Here is a 23,132-nt window from a genome sequence, read left to right as displayed (position 1 = left end):
GAATGAAAATGCAGAAATGTGTCAAATTCAGACCTGACAGCTGTTAGATTCATATTTGAATCCTACAATCTGTAAATTTTGACTTTAAAAAATGCACGCAGTCTCACACTTGCATAGCCTGCAGAGATAAAGAGCATGCATTTAATGACAAAGTAATAGCAACATCAAAGCCTGGGTCACGATGTGACATCCTCTTCTACATATATAAAGTCAGTACTGACAAACAGATTCATAACATCGATTCATTTGTAATAAAGCTGCGATCCTGTGCTCTAACTGAGCTGTCAGAATTATCCAGAGAATGAACGTCTCGAGCTACAAGACTGTGCATCGTCCACGGCAAATTCTAACAGAAGAGTTTGTCTTCCAGGCAAAAACACATTGATCTGAATTTCCAAAGAGAAGCACAAACATGAAACTCACATCCTGATTGCTTCTGCCTGCATATGTACAGTGTTCTTGGTAGACTGCTGGTCATCATTAAAACAAATTATTTATCTTTATAAATTAGCAGATCGCCAACAGAACCTCCCACTTCCGTCAACTGTGGCGTCACGCTAGTTTGCCCTGGTTAGTAAATCTGCCCATCGATGTCGAATTTTCAGATCTCCATAATGGAATAAACACTGTGGCTACCTGACCAGACCCGTCCTTCTTAGAACAGGGGGATTGTCTGGAAGGTGAATGCGCTCATGTGACCAGGCACAATTCACAAACTCAGCAACTAACACTTGCATCAAAAACAATACAAACATTGAAATACAAGAGAGAAACTATGACAAAGATGCACCAAAAGTCAGCAAATCATTCATCAGCAAAGTTATTTGTGCAGATTTTGTATTGTACATCTTTATGAAAGTTGTATATTCACAGACAAGAGTCAGGAAATAGAAACAGTAACAAGGACCAATGTTTGATATCATGCAATAGCCTTGCAATGAACGCAACCTGTGGGACACTTGTTACTGTGGACCTTGCAGCTGCTTCCTGTGGTGGTGTTGTACTGGATTGCAATACGCGCTTTCCCCCCACACTGCTGTGTTTGAGTGCACATGATCAATAGTCAGAATAAAATGTGGAAGAAAACAAATGGATTCCCCTGAGTTTGACCATCTTGCCAACAAAGTGCCCATTATGTTTTATGTTATGTAATCCTTCTGCACTAATGTACCATCTGAACACACAATACAGCTGCTGCTACCACGTGAGGGAGAAGCAAAGTCAACTATTAGAGTGGAATAAGCTGTAAGTTACAGCCTGCCTTGTATGCAGCAGTGCTGTGTCAAGAAAGGTTCACTGAGACCAAGGCTGTGCTTGACACCTCTTGCTCTTTAATAAATCATAAATCTGCAGCAGGGGCAAGGGAACAGCAGAGGCAACGTGGATGGTTTTTTAATATGCTGCTCTATTGCTGTTTTGTCTGCATTTGTGGCCTTTAAAGTTGTCAGATGAATAGTTCTCATAAAACTGTGGAAAAACTTCATTTATGGGTCACATTGTGGTACATACAGCTGCAGTGCATGTTCCATACTTCTTTGTAATGCTGAATGAATAGAGCAGAGTTGGTTGTGAATGGCATTATTGCTTTCTATCTGTGGAATACAAGAGTAGCCCTTCAAGCAGCGCTGCACACATGCCAAGCACGTCACAGTGATGCTAATCATGTCCTTGACTCCTGCATGCATCTGCAGGTATATCTTCCAAGCAGTTAGGCCGTGATCCCCACCGTCACTCACATGCACCTTGCTTCCAAGAGCATTAAACCTTCAGACTGCTTCTCTAATTTCAACTGCTCTTGTTCTTGAATTGAGCATTTAAATGTCATTCAAATATCAGTGGCTGAAAGAAGTGTGAGATTAAAAAAGGGGGCAGATGGAGAAATGAAAGCAAGCTTGTTTCAGGTTATCAATGAAGGAAATTCAGCACATTGGTCGGATTTATCTGCACTGCAAAACAAAGTCAGTCAGTGAGTGAAGAGCGGCCTGAAAACCTTCCAGGTAGCAATCTGCAGATTTGGCCAACAGTTGTAGAAAATCGTCTTCTTTGAACATGTTTGATTTACAGTATTGACAAAAGGATCATTTTATATGGACAAAAATGTGATGGGACATTTCATGCCCTTTACAACAACCCTACCCCAGATGTGATTGGGTAAGAGGCACACCGTGGGCAGGTCACCAGTCTATCACAGGGCTAACTCACAGAGCCAAACAATCCTTTGTACTCACACTTATGAGTAATTTAGAATCACAAAGTAATCTAACTCTAATAACTGAATGACCTTTAACTGTGGGAGGAAACCAGAGTATCCACTGCAAACTAGCCAGACTGTGGGTTTGAACCTGGGCCCTTCATGCTGTGAGGTAACAGTGCGAACCACTGCACCACCACGCTGTCGGTACAGACTTCACAAAAGGAGGAAAGCTACGATTTCAAGGCTTGATGCAGAATTTTTCTGCACGTTTTTGTCCTTGACAGGTTAAACACAATAAATAGCGCTAGCATGCACGGGGTGTGTAGTGTCTGCCTCCAGTGATTTTCCTGTGGTGTAAAATCTTCGTGTGGTCTTGTGAATTTCATGAGTCCAGCAACTAACCACTCCTACTAGATTGTATCAGGTCATCTCAACAAGAACAAATGAAGTTGTTAAATTTCATACAGATCCTACATGATTCAATTACGTTCACCACAGAAACAAAATACAAGTTAGACTTTTGTAAATGTAACAACCATCCAATTTCCTTTTTTGTAGTGTACACGTTTGGGATCTCTGTCTCGCCTCAAGTTACATAAAATTCAGCTTTGTAGTTGTTGTACGATCCTGCTGGCAGAAAAAGACTGAAACTGCAGTTTCCCCACCTTTAGGCACAAAGATGAAACGCTGACCTTTCCATCTAAGTGGGTAAGACAGCAAATTAATACAGCAGAGCTTCGGTGGCCTCGGCGGATGTTTTTAGTGCTGTTTGTATGATCCTGACACTCGGTGGAGAGGTGGAGAACAGACGTTAGGTCGGAGGACTGCGGTTTTTTAAGAGGAGCATCCGTGTGGATTTAAAAAATGTTCAGAACTTTGAGATAAAAAGAAATAGTTTGATAAAAACTAAAATGTTGATACATATTTAAGCAAATTGCCACACATGCAGGGACTCTCTGTATGCATAATTGGGCATCTTATTCCTGTCATCCCTTAGTTCCTGGAACTTTATCAGAGAGACTTAGCAATTCATTGTTCTGTACATGCCATTGTCCTCCGACATTTAGATGCCATTCAGACATTTTAAATAAATGATTAAATGGAGCATTTCTCATCACTCCCACTTTGCTGCGCCTCCGCTCATTACAGCTTTTGTAATGAGGGAAGTGCGTCGTCTTGGACAATACTTTTCCACAGTGTTGAGAACAGAGCTGCAGGGTCCAGATTCAATAAATGACACGTTGCTGAATGTGATTCCAGCCTGTACAAAAATAGAAACCTAATCACATTCATTGAAAAAAAGGGGACATAAGCTTAGCTTTTATTCCTGCCGCAAAGCTGCTGGAGGGGTGGAGGCGACAAGAGAAGAGTGGGAAGGAAAAGAAAGGCGAGGGGGCTGGAGAGTGAAGGAAAAGGGCACTGTGGCTTTCTGTGGCCCCCACTGCTGGTAAACAAGCCGGGACGTGTGAAATTGGATAAAAGAAAAAGGCCATATAAACAGTGTGATCACTTAGAGTGGAGGGGTGGAGGGTGGGTCGGCTAGGAGAGCACGGCGGCTTCCTGTGGATGCAGAGCCCTGTGGGAGCGACAGAGAGGTGAGCAGAGGAGTTAGAGGGAGCTTAATGGGAGGATAAGACCAAGAAAGGAAAGAAATGCTGCAGCCACTGGAGAGAGGGCCTTACAGATGCCGGGATGTGTTTCTAATGTGGGAGGAGGAGAGTTGCTGAACTTTGAGGGGAAAAGAGGAATAGGTACTGGATATCTTCCAGCTTGTACGCATAGATGAGCCGAGAGGAGACGACTCCGGCTGAGGGAGAAATATCCAGTGTTTCAGAAAATAACCGAGCTGTCAAAATACATTGCAGTCAGACATTGTTTCATACTTTGTAATCAGTCACTTCTTGCGGAAGGATTACGGACGGTGGAAACAATTTTGTTGAGCAAAATGTTCATCCCCCTGCACCTCTGCTATTATAGACACTTCTCTTCTTTGCGTCTCCTCGCTCCAGTTTGCAGATGTAGCAGCAGCATATTTTTCACCCCTGAAGGATTACTATCTACGAGGTCCCACCGCTGAGATTGATCACTTCAAAACTTCCCCCCTGAGATTATCTAAATATCCTTCAGAATATGCTTCTGCTGCATCTAAAAGCTGTGAAAACTGTCATTTTTCAAAAAGAAAAAACGTTTTCTGAGCTGTAAGCAGTACTTTGCTAAAAGTGCCACAAAGTACTAAAGAGAGAAGCGAGCGGAAAGCGCTGAGGAGACAGATGAGCTGAGCACGTTATCAAGCGCCACACCTTTTAGCTGCTAATGCTTCAAGGTTTCTTCTATACGCTGCAGAGCTCGGAAAGGTGGCTGCCGTCTTTTTAAAGAAACGCTGAGGTTTGTCGTCAGTTATGAAAATGTGTAAACCAGGAATGGGACCAATATAATAAGACTTCTTCATTAGAATTATCATAAGAGAAAAGCAATGATGAGCTCATGAGTAAATCAGTCTCTTCATAATCCCCCCTTTAGGCTACAATAATAACAGTGACAATGAAACAAGAGGGAAAACAACTGAACTTTTGTTGTTTTACTGTATTTCTTTATTTCTCATAGAGCAGGAGCAAAAATATGAACAGTGAAGCTTTAACAAATGCAGCTACTACAGTTTCCATCCGCACAGCACAAGCCCACAGTGTGCACTCTCCTAACATTAGTAACCTTCTCGGTCATTAGGGAGTCTTTGACAAGACTCACACCTGCAGCCGCTGCCTCCTCACACTTTTTAAGTGGCATTTCCTGTTGACTTGTTGTGACATTTTTGTCATTGCTTGGCTAAAATATCAACTGCTAAGACTTGTTTCTGAGACTGAAGTTGCAATAGAAAGATTCCCAGTCTCGTGCCACAGCTCTGTCCTGATACAGAGACGCAGACATTTGAAAACTGCAACACTGCAGTGCATTAATATAAACCCGCATGAACCGGGAGGATTGTGTGACAGCGATGGCAGAGCAAGGAGACGTTCTTTTATCACTGTGGTTAATTGAAGTAATAAAACAGTAATAATACTGTTAGAAATGCTATAAAGTCTGTTATAGCATTTCTAACAAACAGCTTATCCAGGTGGCGAGCTCTGAAAAATGACACCAGCGCAGAAGCGCTAAAAGCCGCAGTTCCTCTGGTGGCCACTTGACTGACTACCTCCCATATCAACCTTTACACCAGAAATAAACATGTACAATGCAAGCAAACAAATGGCAAAATAAACATGGATACTGGAGCTTGGGAACTGGTTAATGACAGAAGTGCCTTGAATTAAAGTCACTGAATCAAATCTCTCTACAGTGTTTGTGCTGCTGTTTTAATGAACACAGACTACGGCCTGCTACAAAGTACAGCCTGCCCGAAAGGTTGTGCTTCAGTGTTTGGGAGTTAAATTTGACTATTTTACCAGTCTGCTATTTAGGACTAGTTAGCTCATATAAGTATCTGTGCAATGCAGCGGTACTGTTTATGAATGCAGCTTGCTAACCAAGGATTAGCTGACAGCTGTCCAAAACGAACATGTTTATGGTGGCTATGTCCATCTTTTATATACAGTTTCAGTTTAACAGAACATCCTTTTAAAGATTTTTATAATTAGCAACGCAGCTTGTGTTTAAATGCAGGATAAATAGTAGCAGTTAGGACATAGCTTCTGTAATGTGCATTATGTAATGAAAGCTGTTTAGCCATCTGCTTATGCTGCTTGTGCTGTTAGCCATGAGGAGCTGTTAATGGTTGGTTTAAGTTTGGTGAAAGCTGCGATTTGAAGATCGCTCAGGTAGAAAGTGAACTAGAAAACCATCAGAATAACTCAGGTTATGTTTCAAATCCATCCTCCTAAAATACACACAGAAGTGAATTATGACCTGGAAAATTAACACTCCCTTTATCATGTAAAAAGATTATTTATACATTTTTCTGCTTTAGAGAATCAAGCTGTGAGTTTGTGCTGCTGCCTTGGCCAAGAGATTTGATCGCAGTGGGACGGAAGCACAGAAAAACTGTTCCTCAAGGCAGAAAATATTAATTATGTATGAGTTTTCATTAAGGCTATATGCAATAACTAACAGGTGACCAGCCAACATAAACATCTTGCGTATGTATTTGATGGGTAAATAAATATATTCCTACCCACAGTTGTCAAGTATAATGGTGTGAAATGGGCATGACATCAGCCAGCGTGCATATATGCATACTAAATGTCTGACATTTGCAGCCTGTACTAGATGCAAAAACAGGGAGACGTTCACAGAACCGACTCCATGGCACCACATTTAAAAATTTGCTTACTGATAAACAGCCTCCTCTCGTAGATTAAAGAAACATTTAATCAGCTCCACTCCCTCCACTACTTAATCCATTTATAACTGTTCCAAGTCTTAATTTCTATCAACACTGCACCAGAAGCTGGAAGAAAGGAAGCGAGAAATGAAACTATCAGGTGCAATGCAAAACCAAAAAAGGAAAATGAAACTTCTTAACACCAGACATCTTTATAAATGACTGCGTGTCACATTCAGCATTGACACTTAGTGTTTGCAGTAAGTTTGCAGTGCATGAGAAACTTTCATTAAACAAGCGACAGCTGCACTGTTATAATAAAAAATCTAAATCCCAGTCGGAGACCCACCTGATTGGTAGATTACTTTTGCTTCGCTACAGTGCTTTAGTTGTTTGGGACGGACGAAACGGCAAAAAGTAGACTTGTCCCAAAAGACACTAACAACACCAAACTATAAACACTGAGGAGATAAGGCATTTGGTTGGCAGCATGTGCTTCTTGGAGAAGGGATATGAAAGCGGTGCATCAGACGAGGAGCAGAGACAGTTCGGCTGTGGGAGGATAAGCCTGGAGCGCGCCTGCTGCCAACTGGTGCACGCTTCTAATGTGGGTGACAATTACTCACACACAGCAACACACGTACAGTCGAAGTCATTACGAAAAACAGTGGGAAAAGGAAATAGAAGAAGTATCACTCACTAAGCTTTCTAACAGTGTGTGTGTGTGTGATTATTATTATTATGCAAATAACAAAGGCACTTATCCAAAGCAAAGCAGAGCAACTTGTACCTTGACTAAAGTCATGCCAATTCAGCCGTGACAAATGAAGGCCTGAGTAAGAGGTTATATTTTAAGGCCTTTTAATTCAAAGAGAGCTTTATTAACACGTCTGAGCAAAAATCAGGTATGTTAACACTTATGACAGGATTAAATTCAGTTTTTCTGCGTGCAGGAAGTTCTCACCAAAAACAAAGACAGAAATCGGATTGTCAAGACTTTTGTTTTCTCCTTAAAAAAGAGGTTTTAAAAAACTGAGAGACAAGTTCATGGTCGCTTCTGTAGAGTGAAAGTCATTATATGTGCATGCTGAAAATATGGGTAGGAAAAACATCTCTACTTTCCATGTGACTGCCACTTATTTTTGGTTAGCTTGTTGTTGTGTAACTTCAGATCTTCAGGCCATCAGATTCCCGTGCGTTTCTACATTCATACAAGTTTGGATTAACAAGAATGATTATAATCAGGTTTCTTGCCTTGAAATGAAAGTTTACACTACAAAGAATAAACTTTAGAGTTTGATGTGTTTGCAAGGCCGATCTGTGTCAAAATGATTTATATTTTTTTGCATTTAGCAGCAGGACAAATACAAAAAAAGTCTGTTATAGACAAAGATCATGTATAATTCATGTGTAGCTGTCAGATTGGACACCGCAACCTCGACCATGAATGCTAAAGTGAAAATGAGTGTGGAAAAATGTGCTGAAATTAATGAATCATTAAGGAAACAAAGCTGGTCGAGGGTGGCTTTGTTTTTAACAAGCGGCACACTTCAGTGGGGTTTACGGCTTTTACCCAGCGGAGCTGCAGCCTTGTTGAGCCAGAGCCCGTCAGGCTTACAGGAATATTTATAGTCTCATTCACCAACACAGTGCAACTTACTACACTTGTCTCACAGAACATAAAGTGACAAGCAGAACAGTTACTTAAAGAGAATTACTCCCTGAAAATTGATCCATGTAACCCCTTTTAATGTTTATTCTGTTGCCAATATCGGACTGCCTCCAACTCTGCCGCTTAGAGAAGACCTAAAAGTGTTTTCTTTGATTTCGCTTCATCTGCAATATTTGATTATTTTGTAATGAAGCGATTTTTTTTTTTTGCACTGCTTTACTCCAGAGGTCATTAGGATGACAAACATCTCTTGGTTTGGTGTTTTTTGGTATTAATTTCTCTAATTTTACATGTCAAAGTCAATTGGAGAAGTACTACTGCTGTGCTGGTGAAATACTTGTTTAATGTGTTTGGTGGCTCTGGAGGAGTTTTTGTTTACTCGAGTGACATTGCTTGAGAAATGATTGGTCTCCACAGAGACTGTAATTACAGAAACACTGCATGAAAACCTGGCCGTCTGGGGGTTTAATGATGTGGGCTTTTACAGAGAGGGGGCTCTAAAATACTGATGCAATCATGGGAAACATTGCTGTTTAACATGGGAGTCATACTGCCATAGACTAATGGCCCATTTCCATTGAAAAAACTGTATACAAAAGATGGATGTAGCTGACATGACATCACTGCCTGGTATTTCTGATTACCATATTTTTCAGACCATAAGGAGCATTAAGTGAAACAAAACAGTCAGATAAGTCAAACTTTACTCAGCTTCTTCTTCTTGCTTCCTTCTCTTCCGTACCATTGATTCATTAATGCTGAATCCTCTCTCAGCTGCTCTGTTCCCATGTTGCTGCAGTATATTAATGACTAACCTCCTATTGTGGATGGATTATCTCAGTTGTTCTCCTGACTGAAGTTTGGTCTGTTTACAGCATCCTGCCATGCGATTGCATTTGTCTCTAACCATCAGGAACCCTCACGTGAACTTTTATCGAGTGGAAAACTGTTCGCGTTCATCCTTCAGCTTCACTATGTTTATGCTATGCTAACATAGCTGTGTTGCTAGCGATCACGTAGCACATCATTATATAGCAGCTAGCCCAACTTCAGTAACCCTATAAACGTCACTGCTGTTTAGTTTTCTGTCTTCATTTATGTTGGAAGTGACAGCAGAGCTGTACGTTTGAATTTATTCACAAATCTCTCAGTCAGAACATGCTATATCATGTTTAGGTGGAAGCTAGCGAGCTAACTTCCTGCTAACTTCTAACTCTGTTAAATGTAATCAGTTCTGTTTTCATGGATGCCTGGATGTTAAACTTCATAGTTACACCTGGTAAAGCAGCAATGCTGATCGTTTTATTAAAGATGAAAGAATTTAGACAGTTTTTAACTCTTAGTGATGCTGCTGTGTTGTTTGAGTTTGGGACCTGAATCGGACGGAGTTTAGGACCCAGGACTCCGCGACACTACGGCAGCCGTAATGCTCCGACAATCCATCAGGCCGTGCGGCTTCGTAGCTTAGCAAAGTTGTACTAAAACATTTTTTGACAGATTTTTGAGCGCCATGTACCACATAAAATTGGTTTGAGAATTCACACATAAGATGCACTGTCGATTTTTGAGAAAATTAAAGGCTTTTAAGTGCGCCTTATAGTGCGGAAAATACAGTAGCTAACACTTGCGATCGCTGTTACCAAGCTTCATCCATACTGTATGGGTCACAAACAAACGAACATGTAGAAGATTCAACTTAGTTATAAAAAAGAATTCATTATGGAGGTTTTGATTAACTGTGAAGACCACAATAATTTTTTGTACCTGACTGGAAAACTGTTTACCTCGACTGTAGGACTGTGCATTTCAACATTAAAGTCTATGTGGATCAGCTCACCGGAGTCAGCCTCAAGTGGCCTTTACAGGAGCTGTTATTTCTGCATTGGCTTTATTTGTCAACCACGAGGTGGACACTTGTTTATGTAAACCACTGAATCAAATTTAAAGACAACTGCAGCCAATGACACTGTTCCTATGGATGCAAATAGCTTAAATTGAGAAAGCATTAGAACACACACTCTGTCATCTTTTGAAGTTAAAAGTCCTTGAACTCAATAAATTGGTGAAAGCCATTCAAACCTGGCTGCTTTGGAGCACTGGAATCTCAACAAGTGATAAAGTGGGATTTGTCACATTATGCTTGATGTGCTCAGCCAGAATAGGCCTGAACAGTGAGGATACTTTCAGGTTTTAGCCTTTTTTGTTGTATTTTTTTTTTTTTAAGCTAAGGTAGGCAACATGTTTTTTGCACCATTAGACGAAAATCCATTAAAAGCTTTCAGCATATTGAAATGCAATTAGTCTGAGAGAGAAGCAGACCGTCGCACCTACTCTGGCCTGTTTTTAAGTAGGTGACAATGATATGAGACTATGGCCAGATGGCATAATCGATGCTTTGTTCAGCGCGAGTCCGGATGGTCGACATCAGTCCATTACACAAATCAAAGCCCTAGATGTAGCTATAAAGAAATATATGCTTCAACAGATTTATATGTTTTTCGTTTTTCTTTGTATATGTGCTGGTCTTTCCAAAGATGCGCGACTGCAGAGCTGTGACTTTCTGTCCATCAGCATTTACAAACATTAAAAATATGTGGCGAAAACAGATCTTTTAGATGAACAGACTCTGTCCTAGCAGCGAGACATGAGTTTATATTGTGCCAAAGTGAGAGTCTAGGTCCATGTCCTTTAGTGATGGCAGGGGAGAACTCAGGGCTGGCCTCAGGTCTCCATGCCCCATCTGAAGGTGTAGTGAAGCTGTTGGCATTGTTGGATGTGTCCTCAGAGGATGTTGCCGATGCGTATCCTTGCACTGAGCTTCTTGTGCCCCCCTGGCCTCAGGGTGGGTTTCATGACAACAAGCAGTACGGTCCCACATCAAGCACATCCAACACAGCAGCCTGTCTCTGCCTGTCTCACACCTCACTGTCTGTCCTCCTCTGTCCCCAACCCCATCCCCTCCACCTGCTGCCTTCCAGGAGCTGTTACAGATAACCAGTTGCCTTCACCTGCAGAGACCTGTTATCGTTTAAACCTCATTTACACTCCCACATGGAATCCTGCTTTACAATTGCTTAAAATCTTTAAATTGATGAATTGAATCAAAATGTTTTCACAGTTTAAAATATTTAAATTACATGAAGTTTTTTGGTAATGTGATGGATAGTCCTGTTACAGGTTTCACATTATTCCTCTGATCGATGGGGGACTGTACCACAAAATATTGTAAAGCTTCAACAAAAGCAATAAAAAGGCTTCATGCAGGTTACATGGATGCAATAAATGCAGGATTTTCTTTGGGTTTTTTCAGGAGCTTTTTCAGGAACTCTGTGCACCACGAAAATATTTTAGAGTTTTAACAAGAACCAGCAAGAATAAACAAAACTTATCCAAAAGAGTGCAAAACTGAGTTTCCATTAGCATATTGTTATGTTTGCCACACACTGGGAAACAGATCAGTTTGTATAGTGTTATTTTTTTCCTCAGTGAGACAACAAATGCCTCTTTGTGTTCTAATTATTGATGATTGTGTTTTCTGTTGTTGTTGTTGTTGTTGTTTTTTATTGTGATGGGGTAATCATATTAGTCATAGAAACTGAACTGGAATAGAAATAAACGTCACTGCACACATGGGGAACAAAGGTACCTTCATGCTATGAAGCACAAACCTCTATATCAGCCTACTGCCAATATACAAGACAGAGACATAAACTAGCCAGAATTTCTTTCCATTTAATTTCAACAAATAAGAAAACAGTAAAACGCTCACATCTAAGAATAAAATTAATTTTTATCTAAGTTGTTTTTGTGTTGACCCAGACTGTCTCCTGATATTGTATCGTAAAAACTAGATGAAACCTTTACCTCTAGGGAACTTTTTTTAAAACCACCCTGAGAGCCAGTAATTAGCTCTAAGAATATTCACAAGTTATTTCCATTCAATGGTTTTTACTGTCCCCTTATTTTCTTCCTAAAACATCGCACAACTACCAGCGGGACTGTTTGATAGATGTGTTGCATTGAAAAGGGACGCTGTGGTGTGAATACCTGAAATCCCCAAAAACTTGGCGAGCTGTGTGACAAGAACAAAATGCAATGATTTGCAAACCTCATAAATCCGGATTTTATTCATGGTGAAACACAGAAAACAGGAAGAGGAATGACGTCCCCTTCTTGTCTGATATAGGACTGTAGATGCTCCGGTCCATGATGCTCCAGAAAGGTCTGGACTGCACTTAAGCTAGTTCAACACTGGACTCCTCTAGTATGAAGTCATGCTGTTGTTTTAGGTGTTTGTTTTTTTAGGGATTTTTTCACCGTGTTTACTTCTTCGAAACTCTAAGATGCTCCTTTCATGCCCACTCATGTTACTCACTGTTTACCAGTTAACAAAATATTCCTCCAGCTGTTTTTAGTACCACTTACTTTTCCAGCCTTTTGTTGCCCGTCTCTCAACTTTTCTCAAAACATGTTTAAAATGAGCAAAAAGATTTCATGAAATAAAATGATGTTTAGACATCTTTGTGAGGACAGAACATTGGGATCAACAGTCACTTGTTGCAGCGGTCCCCAACCTTTTTGGCGCTACGGACCCGTTTATGTCCGACAATATTTTCACAGACAGGCCTTTAAGGTGTCGCAGATAAATACAACGAAATAAAACCAGTACCGGTACCAAAAAAAAGAAGATTTATTCAAACGATATAAAACTAATGATAAAAACTGATTAAAACCCCTGAAAACCATAAATTTCACACCCGAGCCTCAACTCTCGGACCGGTACCAGTCTGTGGACCAGGGGTTGGGACCGCTGGCTTCAAAATCCCCGTCCTCATGAGTTTGAAGGCATTTTTGAGGCTCAAAATGTGGTTTTAGTGTCAGGATTAGGTTATGGTCAGGTTTTTCACTCGTTTTTGATGGTTAGGGTGAGCAGCTAGGGAAAGCGTTATGCCAATGAGATGTCCTCACTGAGATATGAAAACAAGTGTGTGTGTGAACTGACTGAATCCTTCTCGTTTGCAGCAGAGGACATTTGCAGCCAGCCCTTTCTCTGATCCCTTCACGGTGAAGATCAGTGGGGTTATTCGACAACCACAAGAAGACCCAGAGATGCTGTGGGTGATGGGTCCGGTGCTGGCAGTCATTCTGATTATCATTATAGTCATCGCTATTTTACTCTTCAAAAGGTGAGTATGACACACGCAACAGCGGACACTGCGAGGACACACACTGGTTATTTTTGGAGTGACGCCTCCAACAGATGCAGAAAACATTAATCGTTGATCACATCAGACTCATAAAAATACTGAAAACACTGTTTTTTACAAGCACATTTTAATTTCTGTTAACATTTTCCTTCACAGGGCCTTTACTGCTTTGACTTCAGTGAATATTCAAGTAAAGACAAAGGTTCCTGTTTTGTTAAAATGCTAAATTATTAAATTAATGTAGTGGATCTATCAGTGACTGAATATGATTTTAATCAGTTTTAGTACATACCCTAATTTGCAATAGTAGGAAGGAAGAATGTCTTTTTAAGAGGAAATGATCGCAGCAGAACCAGGCGTAGGAAACAGCAGCTTTATGGAACGTGTCAGGGTAAAACGAGCGCACAGAGATAGCAACAGAACCCAAACTATGGAAGACAAAGGACGAAATGTAATGATATGCAATACAGTAGAAAACTAATACTCAATACATGATGGGAAGTCCTCCATCGGGCTGAGCCTGTAGTGACATATCTAAGAGATTGTTCAAGATGACCTGATTCAGCCCTAATTTTTCTTTATTATCAAAAAGGGAAATTTTAAGTATGATCTTAAAAGTGAAAAGGGTGTTTGTCTCCTGAACTCAAACTGGATCCACAGGAAGGATATCTGAAGCTCTGTCTCCCATCCTACTTTAAAGGATTCTATGAACCACAAAGAAGCCTGCAGGCTGAGAGGGAAGGGCTTCACTGGGATAATATGAATATGAGGTTTTTAAGATTATATAGCACCAAGTCACAACAACAGTCACCTCAAGGTGCTTAATATTGCAACGTAAAGACCCTATAGTAATACAGAGACTGGTTAGGGTTAGGGTAAGCAGCTAGGGGCCCTCCATGAACAGTGGGAAGGAAAAACTTCCTTTTAACAGGAAGAAACCCCTGATAGGACCAGGCTCAGTGAGGGGCGGGGCCATCTGCTGCGCTGGTTGAAGCTGAGGGGAGGGAGACAGGACAAAAGACACACTGTGGAAGAGAGACAGAGGTTAATAATAACTCATAATTAAATGGTTTATAAACAAATGGTGAGAGAAGGAGAAACGCTCAGTGCATGATGGGAAGCCTGTGGAGGGTGAATTCAGGGTCACGCGATCCAGCTTTAAGCTCTGTCAAAAAGCAAAGTAAATGAAGTAAATTAGTAAGACACCATTTCCTCTCCATCTTGTGAGTAATCTGCTTTAAAGTTGGTATTTGAGAGTGAGACCATGGTGTCACGTCACTGGGCGCTCTGATAGTTCAAGACTTTGAATGTGAGCAGAGGAGAAAAACTAGAAAGATCCATTTTTCTAGTTTTTCCTGAATTCTCTCACTGCAGCATTTTGGTGAAATAACAAAAAATGGAATACACTCACATCTAAATTACTTTTTCTAGTTACCGCTTTGTCATTTCAGTTAGCAGAGCAGTTTGTTCATATATATTTTTATAAACTTTATTTTAAAAAAAAAAAACGTTTACATGTCAAACTATCAGATGTAAAAAAAAAAAAAATTACACTTTTATTCCCTGAAACTAAGTAACAGAAGCATCAGGATACAGATGATCCTTTTTTGTCATCTGTTGTGAGAGAAGCAGCACTTTTGGTAAACCTTGGAGGCAGTACATGCTCATTGTGTTCCTCCTCATATCATCGAGCTGAGTCCACAGAGAGACCTGAAGCATTTTCTTCAGCACAACAGATGACAAGAAGATTTTATTAGAACCGAGTGCCAGGAAACGGTCAGAGTGGAAGATTTTCTAGAATAGAGACAGACATTTGTCTTGTTTGAGCCGGCCTGAAGGCAAAGGTCCTCCATGGCATATGGGAGGGAGGTGCTGCGAGCTACCTCGCGGCCCTGCTCTTCAAGCCTGACAGTTGGCTCGTGCTTCCTGTTCTTGGGTCAAACATCTGGAGTTACTGACTGGGCTGACGAGGGCCTCTATATGGCTGCTGCGCTGCTCAGAGGCACAATTTGTTTTGTCTTTTTCCTCATTCTTCCTTTTGCTGTAGTCCAACGTCAAACAAAATCCTTTGTTTTTCCAAGATCAATTTTTTTTAGTTAGGTAAAAAATACATACAAATATAAATATTGCCTGAGATTGTGAAGACTTGGTGACATTTTTAACTAATATTGACATATTCAGATATCTTAGAGTTACTAAGACTTTAAGTGCGTCTAATTAAGGGGTATTTTAGATTGTTGGGTGTGTTTTTACTGTAAGCCTCACATGATTCCATTTATTTTGAAAATCATGAAACTTGAATTAGGTCATTAGTCACAAGAAAAGTTTTCAACACAGTTAGCTTATGTATACCAATATCGACTCATGCATGCTAAACTGAAATATAAAGAGGCTGCTTGGTAGTTTCACTTACAAATTTTTTTGAGGGGAAAACTGATGCAAAAGTTGGAATTAATACCAACCATAGAAATGGATAGCCATGGGTTTATGACCCAGAAGTGACCAGAAGGTGCAGTGTTGTTATTAGCTTAGCCAGGAGGCTAGGTTAGCATGCTGCATTCATAAACTATACAGGTCCAATTCACAGCCATCGGCTAATTCATTCCAAATAAAAAAGAAAAAGACAGGATTTGTCTCACCAGCAGCACAAATACTGCAGATAGATGGACTGAGACGAAGCCTAGCAGCTACACCCTGCTGCGTCACCTTCCACCTATCAATAAACGCAGCCAACCCCTCATGTAGACTTTATGCTTTAACAAAATAAAAAACACAAATTCATCCACCACACGGCTGCTATGAAGAGGGGAAGTAGCTCCAGAGCAGTTTTTTGTAAACATGTTTATTTCTGCTGTAAGCTTCGACACTTTCACTCGGGAGTCTGTGACTCTTGGCTGGCTTTTAGAGCCAGTCTCCAATGACCATTAGAAGAACTTTGGTTTTTGGCCCTTTCAGCACTGTGGGTTGATGTTTAGAGGAGACGGCTGCTTCATCACGTTCCACAGACTGTGAAACCAGCCTTCCATTCAGGTTACAGTAATTTGTTCCAGGTTGCTCTGTGGAGATCATTAGAAATATTAAAAACACTCTCTCTTTGTTCATGAACTACATCAGATTTTATTAGAAAATGAGATCAGGTCAAAGATGAGATGAAGGAGTAGTTTGTGAGGTGAAGCAATGAACTCTGTCAGGTCCTCTGACGACTTGTAAATGAATCCTCTCTGTTTCTTCCTCCTTGCTAACTGTCTGCCTACTTTCTGTGGATGCAGCAAACAAGAAAGGTTAGTGCTCCTGTCTGTTTCCACCCTCCCACCCTCCAACCTCTCCTGCCTGCCCTTGCACATCGTGCATGCTGTGTAAACATGCTTTGTGGGTCAGACGTGTCTACATTTGCTGACAGTGATGATTTGAAGTGACAGATACTTGTTTCTGTTACACGTTCAAATCACAGCCCCACATCAGTGTCTGTGAGCTGTCTTCTTTTTGTTTGGTTTTCAGGCATATCGGCTTCAATTGACAGCCCCTCTAAGCATGTGTGTCTTCAGTGTCAGCGTGTGAGACTACATTTTAGCATGTTTGTCTCTTTGTGCGTCTGTTTTCTGCTCTTCAGCTCTGTGTCGAGTGTCGAGTTCACAAATCCGGCTGATCTTTCCCTCCAGAATAATTCTCCCTTCATGCTTTCTTCACCTCTCAGCCCCTCACACACCTGCAGAAGCAGCCTTCAAAACAAATTGTAGACATGGAAAAATCGAATCCTGATATCACCAAGAGGCAATAACTGACCTCACAATGGCATTTCACTCTCCTGTTTGTGTTACCTGCAAAAATCATGCTGAATACACACCTGTGAATATATGTGTCACGTATGCGTGGGCTGATTGATGATGTATGGGCTCCATTTACTTTCCACAGTCCCTAATTCAAAATGTATAAAATATATATAATATCCGTTTATCAAGAGATGTTTTAAATATAAGGACGTTCTGTTTCAAGGTGAAACACTCAGGTTTGCCTGCACTTCAACCCTAATGTAGTTATTACATTTAAGGAATGCAAATTAACGGTTCATTTAAAGGGGCTATAGCTGTTTGAGCTGAGCAGATGAATTTTAGTGTCATATTTCTGTTTTAAAGGAGTCATTTGCATTTCTCATTGTCTGTGTAGCAGCCGTGCAATGCAGTCTCGTATCGCCACATTTCCAGAGAGGGGGTGTTGAGTTGCCCACTCTTTATTTGCATAAAGTTTGGGTCGAGGCTACTTTATGCAAATCAGGTGTGTCTGAAAATCTTTGAAACAGGCAGCTGATGATCTTAAATCAGTGTTTGAAAAGTAAATGGAGAAAGCTTCTACTGTGCAGTTCAGTAGCATACTGTAAATATTAGGTCATACTTACACGTTTAATATTCCCAAGTACAACAGATACTTCACTAATGATAAAGCCCTGTTAAATAAATACCAACATGAGCCACTAACATTTGAACTGATTTCACTCATTTTGTTTGGAAAACTGTGTCATCAGAGAAGGGTCTGGATGTGACTCATCTGGATGTCTAAGGAGTTTAGAAGTGCTGAGAAATAAAAGATGCCCTTTCAACCAAATTGAGCTATAACAGGATGTATTTTTCTGGCTCGCCACCTTTCGCTTTTTAATCAATTCTTAATGTTCTTTTGATGCTTGGTATGGCGCCTTCAGCGTCGTCTTTGAGCGTCGTCTTTGAGCGTCGTCTTTGAGCGTCGTCTTTGAGCGTCGTCTTTCAGTGGGTTTTAGCTGAAATTCTGTGCAACCCTGGAATCAGGAACCAAGACTGGACACATTGTTACCCATCGACAGATTTTATTCACGTATCCAGTCCAGGGTCAAGTGACTGAGTAAACTTTAGGTTGCTGGTCTGTTTCAGGAATTATATTGTTACTGATTTTAAGTCTGTGTTTATTGTTTAGTAGAAACTTTTTTTGGGCCATAAAATAAAATTTAAAACAAATACATTAAAATTCCTATAAAATTGAAAAGTCAGAGCAAACCAGCTCAATATTGCAAATAGGAGGACACTGCTTGCAGCCAAAGTTTTAGTCCTCAGACATTCTACAACGCTTTTCATCATCTATAAAGTATGCTCAAATTACGTGTAATCCTTATTGTTTTTTGCACAGTAGCTTGTTGCAGATTCTTTTTTCCCAGTATTTTCCAGAAAATAAAGTTTAGAAATTTGCTCATTCGGAGTCATTAATACCCATTTGGCCTGTTGGTACATTATGTAACGTTAAATTGGTTTTGCTTTTTCTCCAGGAAACGAACGTCTCCAGCCAAGGATGAGCACATGGCAGGAGTGAAGGACTCGCTGCTGGCCCACTCGTCAGATCCTGTGGAGATGAGGAGACTCAACTATCAGACACAAGGCATGGACACACAAACACATGCACATGCAAACATTCAGCCCCATAAACAGACTTTTACTGAGGTCTAAATTTTTACCAGTTGCATCCAGTTTCTGTTTCTAAAGGTGCTGAGAAATTATCACTGAAGGATTGTGTTACTGAATCCATTGACACCCAGAAATATAATGAAGGATCCTGTTTTTGAGGTGACAGGTGACAACTAACTGTCAGATTCAGTTTCTCAAGTATCAGTGTCACCTCAGTCATTTTTGGATGAGACTTACACGGTTTTAAAACTTGTGTTTTAGTGTCTGTGCAAGAACATGAAACAACTGCTTTAGAAAATATCTTCATTCATATTTGGCACTTTGTCTCCATGTTGTTGTTCTTTTCACGTCAGAAGTGATATTTTCATGAGAGGGTGGAGTCCTAAGTTAGCAAGTTTAGCAACGTGATTTTAGAGATTTTTTTTTTTTAGTTCAGTTTAATTTCATCAGTTAAGTTTTATTTACATAGAGCCAAATCACAACAACAGTTGTCTTAAGGCGCTTCATATTTTAGGTAAAGACACAATCCCAACAATCAGACGACCCCCTATGAACAAGCCCTTAGCGACTGTGGGAGGGAAAAGTCTCTTTTAACAGGAAGAAACCTCGGGCAGAACCAGGCTCAGGCTGGTTGGGGGTGAAATTTTAAGAATGCCTTGCTCAGACACAGACTGACTGACTTTGCATTCATTCCAGTAATGAATGCAACGTAACAAATAAATCACATTTCTTGGACAGTCAGTTAATCTAACCATTTTGTTTATCACATACTTTAATTAAAAATGTGCCATCACCACACACACTGTCAGGAGGGCCATATATTAGCATGAATTTAAACATCTAGTGCTAATTATTGATGCAAAACTGAAAAACTGACTCCCACTCATGTTTGTCACAGTGATTTCATTCACTGCCTCCTATTCCCTTACTCCGTTACTTTGAAAACGTGGCGTTAAAACAAAGTGTGTGTGAGACATCATACTTCTGCATTTTGTTAACTTCATTATCGTGCTGTTAAAGCCTGGGTGGCATATTGTTTCTGGGGCAGCCGTGTCTCCTAATGCATGTTTTTGGAGGCAGGAAGTCCGTCTATAACTAAACAGTTTTCAGCTGGCTTAGTCTGATGTTTATTTCTGAGAAAAATGTCTGATTTCCATCCATAATTTTCATGTGAAAAAGCATGTAAACACTCTAAGGTTGTGTGCATCGGGACATAATAAAACCAAATCACCTGGTCTGTACCAGGTTCTAAAATTAGATAAGTACTCTGCTGGTCAAAAGTTTCAGAAAACCCCACTTTTTCCTGTTTTTATTGAAAATTATGCCGTTTATTGTCTCATTGCACTTTGAAATGAAAGTATAGTACAAATAAACAATTGGAAGCAAGAAATCTTGGAATCATAGACTGTGGTGGGGCGTGGTCTGCGATGCCGTGCAGGGAGCGCGGACGCACCTGCTCAGCATCCGTAATCACACCCGCCAAGTTAAAACACAGGGACTCAGGTGTGTGTGGTGTTGTTTCGTGGTGAGAAGTGTAAATAAAATGGCTCTGAATGTTGATCTGTGGTCCCGCCGTGCCTTATTCTCACCACATAGACCAAAATGTATTCTCCGCTTTGACTCATCACAGTCGCCTCCTTTGGCTGATAACAGCTGAACACACTTGTGTCATTCTTTCTACAATAGAAATCAAAGTTGTTCCCATATCTGTTGCAGAGGTTCCCATAAATGTGTGGCACACTGCTTTTATTTTAATCCAGAACACCTGCAGAAATCAGTAACACCACCTTTCGAGGCTTGATCAGCCTCCTGCAGAACAGCTTTAAAGTGTTCACCCGTTTTGTGTTCCCTGAAAAAAGGACTTTTTGTATGATTGTGAAATACACACTATTTTTCATTTTGCTGTAACCTTTTAACCTCTGGCGGTTCATCTCTTACCTTTTGTACCGTTTCATTGGACTTGAACAACTTGAATTGCAGTAAAACTGGAAAAATGGAGGTGTTCAAGCTTTTCACTGGCAGTGTATAACATGTGATGTTTTAAACACATCATTACTAATTCGTCAGAGACAAATGCGGAAGCGCTGTATGAATAAAATACATATTTACAGTGTCCATGGAAAGAGGTGCAAGTGGCAGCCAGGTTCTACTAATTAACTGCACTTGATGAGCAAGTGTATAAAAGCAGAGGTTTTGACAGTTTTCTGGTCTGGAGCATTCAGGTGTGTTGACACAAAATGCAAAGATGACAGAATAAAGACATCAGCAGTGATTTCAGGGAAATCTTGTTGTTGCCCATCAATCTGGAAAGGGATATAAAACCATTTCCAAATGACTTAAAGTCATTCTGCAGTTACAAAGATTATTGTCAAATGGAGAAACATTCAAAATAGTCACCAGTCTTCCCAGTATGTGCAAGTCTCAATTTCACCACAAGGTCAAACTGTGCAATCTGCAAAAAATGCAAATGCTTCATCTTCTGGTCTACAGGACTCGGTAAGCACGTCAAATGTTAAAGTTCAGTTCATTTTTATTTCAAACATATACAGTCACCAACATTTCATAATATTATTCCACGCAGTTGATTGAAAAGGAGTAAGCAGAAGTATATACTTATTTAGCCCCACCCCCTATAGGTTTACATCTTAATCATTTCCTCATCATCTAAATTTGAACAACAAAACTTATACAATGGTTTCAACTTAGAACATAATGTCACAAAAAATTATTTATATGTTTAGATTTACTAATTTGGAAAGTAAACATCACTTTGACTGACAAGTGTGGCCTTTTTTACACCTCTTCTCTTTAAACATGGCAGCATGAGCTGGGACATGGACACCTTGAAGTCATTATGTCAGACATGATCTCTTCTATCTAATTTGAGAGCGTCTGTCCAACAGCTACAGGAAGCCTTGGATGAAAATGGCCCACAGAAGAAAGGGAATAATAACAAGAGCACCAGCAAATCTGTTAGGAGAAAAGAAAATAACCAAGATGTCAAAGCCCAGACCTCAACCTGAATGAAGTATAAAATCTTCAGAAAGCTTTGCCTTGGCTTAGTTTTTGTTGAATAAGAATGATGCTAAATTTGTAAGTTATGGCCTGATGCATGAAACCTTAGATTTTCTTTCCGTATGATTGTGCAATCAAAGACTAAATTTACCATGAAAGCAATTAGAGTGAGATATTTCTATTCAGATGTTCAAAAGGGAAATCGAATGTCTTCACATCCAGTGATCGTTGAGCTGTCCATTCACCCTGACCTCCTAGCGAGGACTTTGTCCCAGTAACTTAGTAACCCTTTATTCCCATAAGAATTACTTATAAACAATTAGTTTTCATATTTTTAGTCTGCATGCATACTGTAGCTCTGTTTTTCTGTTTTATCGTCTCTTTGTGTCCTCATTCATTCTCCCATCTGACTGTTTAACTGATTTTTAGCTTTGTTTTTCATCTGTTCTACGCCTCCCAGCATCTTCTCTTATCCTTTTCTCCCACCTGTCTTTTAGTGGGAAGTTTTAAGCATAAAGTATGTCATTGTTTTTTTGTCCACGTTCTTCTCTCTTGAGATGGGTGGCATTTACCTGTGGTGGCAGCAGCAGGAGGGATTTTGGCAGATGTTGTTTACTCGAGCATAAATTCATCAGCTCACTTGACAACCTCTGCACGCTGGGTGGCCTCGACGTTACTCATAACAAAACACTGGAAAAAATGACAGATGATATCATGATAATGAAGTCAAACTGTGATCTCTTTTTTTTTTTCAATAAAATGGAAACGCTCCACAACTTTTAGTTGTCAGTTCGGGTGACCGGGGCCATTTTACTTTTGTAGAATTTCCAGGTTCATATCAGGTAACAGAATTAAACTATGAAAATCTTCATTTCCCTCTTTAATATAATGTTTATACAACACATGATAATGTTAAAAAAAAACAAAAAACAAGTAATGATATAAATTTATTTAAACTTCACACAGCTTTTTCATTTTATTTTCTACTTCCATCATGGACTTCCTTATATCACTCTACAGACAAGGCCATCAGGTGAACTAAATCAATAAAATACAAATGCTGCCACAGAGATAATCTGCAGTTTTTGGGTTGGAGTCCAAACTACTGACTCGTGCTGTATAATCATTGTTTTTTCTCTAGAGGTTTCTCCAGTTTAAATATTTGTCATTTAGTTCCATTTATGTCTGTCTAGCAGGGCAGTAAGCCTCATGTGCACCTTCTAAATGAATTGCAGTGGAATTAATGGACGATTTGATCCAGTATGAGTCGCTGGGTGTTGTCCCTCAGTAGTTTTCAATTAGTTAA

The 23,132-nt window shown here is 40.1% G+C and overlaps 2 protein-coding genes across 5 annotated transcripts in view; one reads left to right on the top strand and one right to left on the bottom strand.

Moving 5' to 3' along the window:
* Nucleotides 1-23,132, bottom strand: part of LOC145420475 (uncharacterized) — a 262,367-nt gene that overhangs the window by 149,609 nt on the left and 89,626 nt on the right. The window lies entirely within an intron of this gene.
* The window catches only part of ptprfa (protein tyrosine phosphatase receptor type Fa), a 259,648-nt gene that overhangs the window by 200,171 nt on the left and 36,345 nt on the right, over nucleotides 1-23,132 (top strand). For 3 of the 4 annotated variants that reach the window (XM_080289754.1, XM_080289756.1, XM_080289755.1), the window contains 2 exons: nucleotides 13,204-13,367; nucleotides 18,676-18,785. In XM_080289754.1, the coding sequence (XP_080145880.1) occupies nucleotides 13,204-13,367; nucleotides 18,676-18,785 (274 nt within the window). The remainder of the gene's footprint in view (nucleotides 1-13,203; nucleotides 13,368-18,675; nucleotides 18,786-23,132) is intronic. The other variant, XM_080289757.1, reaches the window with a different exon arrangement.

The sequence above is a fragment of the Astatotilapia calliptera genome, chromosome 15 (genome assembly GCF_964374335.1).
Source record: "Astatotilapia calliptera chromosome 15, fAstCal68.1, whole genome shotgun sequence".
NCBI classification, from domain to species: Eukaryota; Metazoa; Chordata; class Actinopteri; order Cichliformes; family Cichlidae; genus Astatotilapia; species Astatotilapia calliptera.
This window is presented reverse-complemented; position numbering and strand designations above follow the sequence as displayed.